The sequence below is a fragment of the Papilio polytes genome, unplaced genomic scaffold (assembly GCF_000836215.1).
Source record: "Papilio polytes unplaced genomic scaffold, Ppol_1.0 DF823991.1, whole genome shotgun sequence".
Taxonomy (NCBI): Eukaryota; Metazoa; Arthropoda; class Insecta; order Lepidoptera; family Papilionidae; genus Papilio; species Papilio polytes.
In genome coordinates, this window is record NW_013525213.1 from 2,373,896 (window position 1) to 2,376,663 (window position 2,768).

Here is a 2,768-nt window from a genome sequence, read left to right on the forward strand (position 1 = left end):
GGTTTCCTCATCTTACACTAACATTAGTATTGGTGTCCTTTAGTGTCGTTAATTACAAGAAAGCTATACTAAGAGATTTCTTTAGCAAATAGTTTTTGGTTATATATGTCACCTGGTCTGGTAAGCCGTGACGCCGCCTCTCGCACGTGGACGCGCAGCCCACGCCCACGCCCACACCCGTCATCGCTGTAGACAAATCAAACATTATACAAATATGTCTTATTTGCTAACAGAAGGTCATAATTACTTCAAATTTAATGAGAAATCCTTTTCTAAATATTATCTGAAAGGAACAAAGAAATATTCCTTTCCGGCATTTCTCGTTTGTAATTAGAATAGAATAATAATAAAAAAATACAGCCATACAACAAAGGTACAACAAAATAAATAAACATTTAACATAAAAAAACATAACAATGTGGTAAAAAGTGGTCAGGTCAGTGCAGGGACAGCTATGGCCATCCTTACACTGGTTAAACTGGCCCTTTCACACCATTTGCAGTGAATGCGGGTAGTTGTTAAAACACCGGTACCTCTGTATTCGCAGCGCTCGCAGCGCCGGCTGGTGGCGGAGGCGGGCGACGCGCGCAAGATGGCGGTGTCGTCGCTCCCGCCGCAAGATGGCGACCGCCGCGCATCTAGTCGTGCGCATAACAAACTAAATGTGGGCTCAACTCAAACGACTAGCAAATTAAAAGACATCTATTGACGCAGCAACAAGCGTTGGGTAGAAAAAAACATCAATTTAATATAACATTTTATACTTACATGTTGCGGTTGAAGGAAAGTCCCCGAACGATGCTTTGTTTTCGAGAGTCTATCTCTTTCACTCTCTAGTTACAATATATTTTACGTCTCTCTCATGTAACGAAATGTACTAAAAACGATACTTACGTTTTTCATCGTCGAATTTTTGATGGGTAGTTTTATGTTAATTTATGGTGGATTTATGGATTTAATTATTGTTATTTATACTAATATTATAAAAATATTTGTATTTTTATATGTATTGAAATAACTCAAAAACTACTGGACCGATTTCAAAATTACCATTTACAAGCTACGTTATCAGTAAGTAACATCTAGTTAACACATAAAGTATTTACACGAGAGATTTTCACTTCTACCTTACCTTTCACCGATGGAATTCTCCGCCAGTCTGCGACCAATTATTTGCAATTACTTACCTGTACAAATAGTATTTAGACATGATACGTACCTACATACGTGGGCACGTAGTGTCTGCGGTCGAGGGAGGCGGGGGGCGGGGCGTGGGGCGCGTGCGGGGCGTGGCGCGCGGGCTCGTACTCCGCGGGGGGTGCGCGCCCCAGCGTCAGTGTTGATGATACCAGTGCGTTTGGCCCGTCCACACTGCCAGCTGATACTGGAAACACACGAGATACTAGTGGTCGCCCGCGACATTGTTCGGATTTAGAATAACTCGGAAAGTATGTGTTCTCTCAAATTATATACTATATGTAACATCGAGATACATTAAGCTGTTTAAGAGAAAAGTCACAGTTAATTCAACTTTCGCATTCTTAATACTAAAAAGTATGATTGTCATTCGTTCATGTTCGTAACTATCTTTAAAAAACAATTTTTTTGACTAATTCTTAATAACTTCTTAATTTTCCATGTAAACATATTTTTAAAATATGTTTTTTTATAATTATTTGTGATAACTCTTTTAATGCCACACTTATGGACTTTTTCCGACCATTCATGTCCTAAAAAATAAACAAATCTTATGAACCTAGTGAAACCGTAACGTTCAAAAGAAATTCTTATTAGGGACTCTCTATAAAACACCCTAAATTAAAAGGGTGGAATGAAATTGCCCATTAGACTAAAATTGATAGAGGAATTAAATGATTTTGTCAAAAGATCGGAAATAACAATGTTCCCTATAAGTATCAAAAATATAATTTAGTCGTACTCTTACTGGCGGAGCTGTGCAGACTTTTATCCATGTGTTTTAGCTCCATCTGGTCGTGGTGGATCCACAGGTCTGGTGGCTTGATGGCCGCTGACGCTGATGCCTTCTGGTACGTGCTGGAATAACATACTTAGTGTCCATAACTGTCTTCAAATTCATATTCAACTTAAAACTGATCATATATTTGTTAGAAATCTGAGGCATGGACGTCTCCAGAGGGGCGTAGGGCGTTGAACTTCCTGCCCCCTACTCCTAACTCTCCTTGAGTCGAAAAATGTAGTACAAATAAAAATGACTTCAAATAGTAATAATTTTTAGTACATTCCTTTTGACGCAGTCCAGATAGTCTAATTCATCGACTTGTAACTCTCATGGTGTAATGTGTAATGTTTGTGTGCGTGGTGACTGACCTGGTGTCCGGAGACAGTGGCGGGCTGTGCCTACGACAGCACAGTGAGAGCGCCAGCGCGGCTGCCAGCGCCAGCACCGCGCACGCGCCGCCCGCGCTCGCCCACAGCCACGCGGACGTCGCGCTCGCCAGCCCGCCGCCCTCGCCGCTCTCTGTGTAACACAGCACATCGAACTGGCATACTGGCACGCTGTACATGCATGTGCAGGGGGACATTTTTAAAAGTACTAAAACAACAGTATTTAATTTGATTGTCTGTCTTTATTCAAAAATAATCAAAAAATAAAAAAAACATACATTGTTTGGAATTGATTGACCAATGTTTAAAGGACAAATAAATTATGATATTTTTATTCTGCCCTCCCTATATCGCTGCCATATTTCAACTTGGACTCTAGCTAAGACCTTGGGGGCGTGCCA

The 2,768-nt window shown here is 40.8% G+C and overlaps 1 protein-coding gene across 3 annotated transcripts; it reads right to left on the reverse strand.

Moving 5' to 3' along the window:
- Positions 1-17: 17 nt before the first annotated feature.
- LOC106101331 lies at positions 18-2,579 on the reverse strand. 3 transcript variants are annotated; one of them, XM_013280512.1, is made up of 5 exons: positions 2,350-2,579; positions 1,946-2,055; positions 1,220-1,384; positions 534-638; positions 21-186 (listed from the first exon to the last, which is right to left on the reverse strand). In XM_013280512.1, exons 1-5 carry the CDS (start codon positions 2,562-2,564, stop codon positions 53-55), a joined length of 729 nt encoding a protein of 242 aa, XP_013135966.1. In that variant the 5' UTR covers positions 2,565-2,579; the 3' UTR covers positions 21-52. The 3 variants fall into 3 exon arrangements, with proteins under 3 accessions (XP_013135967.1, XP_013135966.1, XP_013135965.1); XM_013280511.1 differs by having other exon boundaries at positions 1,940-2,055; XM_013280513.1 differs by lacking the exon at positions 534-638 and having other exon boundaries at positions 18-186; positions 1,940-2,055.
- Positions 2,580-2,768: the final 189 nt, after the last annotated feature.

What these genes read in the sequence shown, in the direction of transcription:
- LOC106101331 (XM_013280511.1), bottom strand. Translation starts at nt 2,564, where the DNA reads ATGTCCCCCTGCACATGCATGTACAGCGTGCCAGTATGCCAGTTCGAT. An exon ending in CCACTGTCTCCGGACACCAG is followed by an intron (nt 2,056 to 2,349) that starts GTCAGTCACCAC and finishes ATGTTATTCCAG; the next exon opens with CACGTACCAGAAGGCATCAG. An exon ending in CTACGTGCCCACGTATGTAG is followed by an intron (nt 639 to 1,219) that starts GTACGTATCATG and finishes GCGCACGACTAG; the next exon opens with ATGCGCGGCGGTCGCCATCT.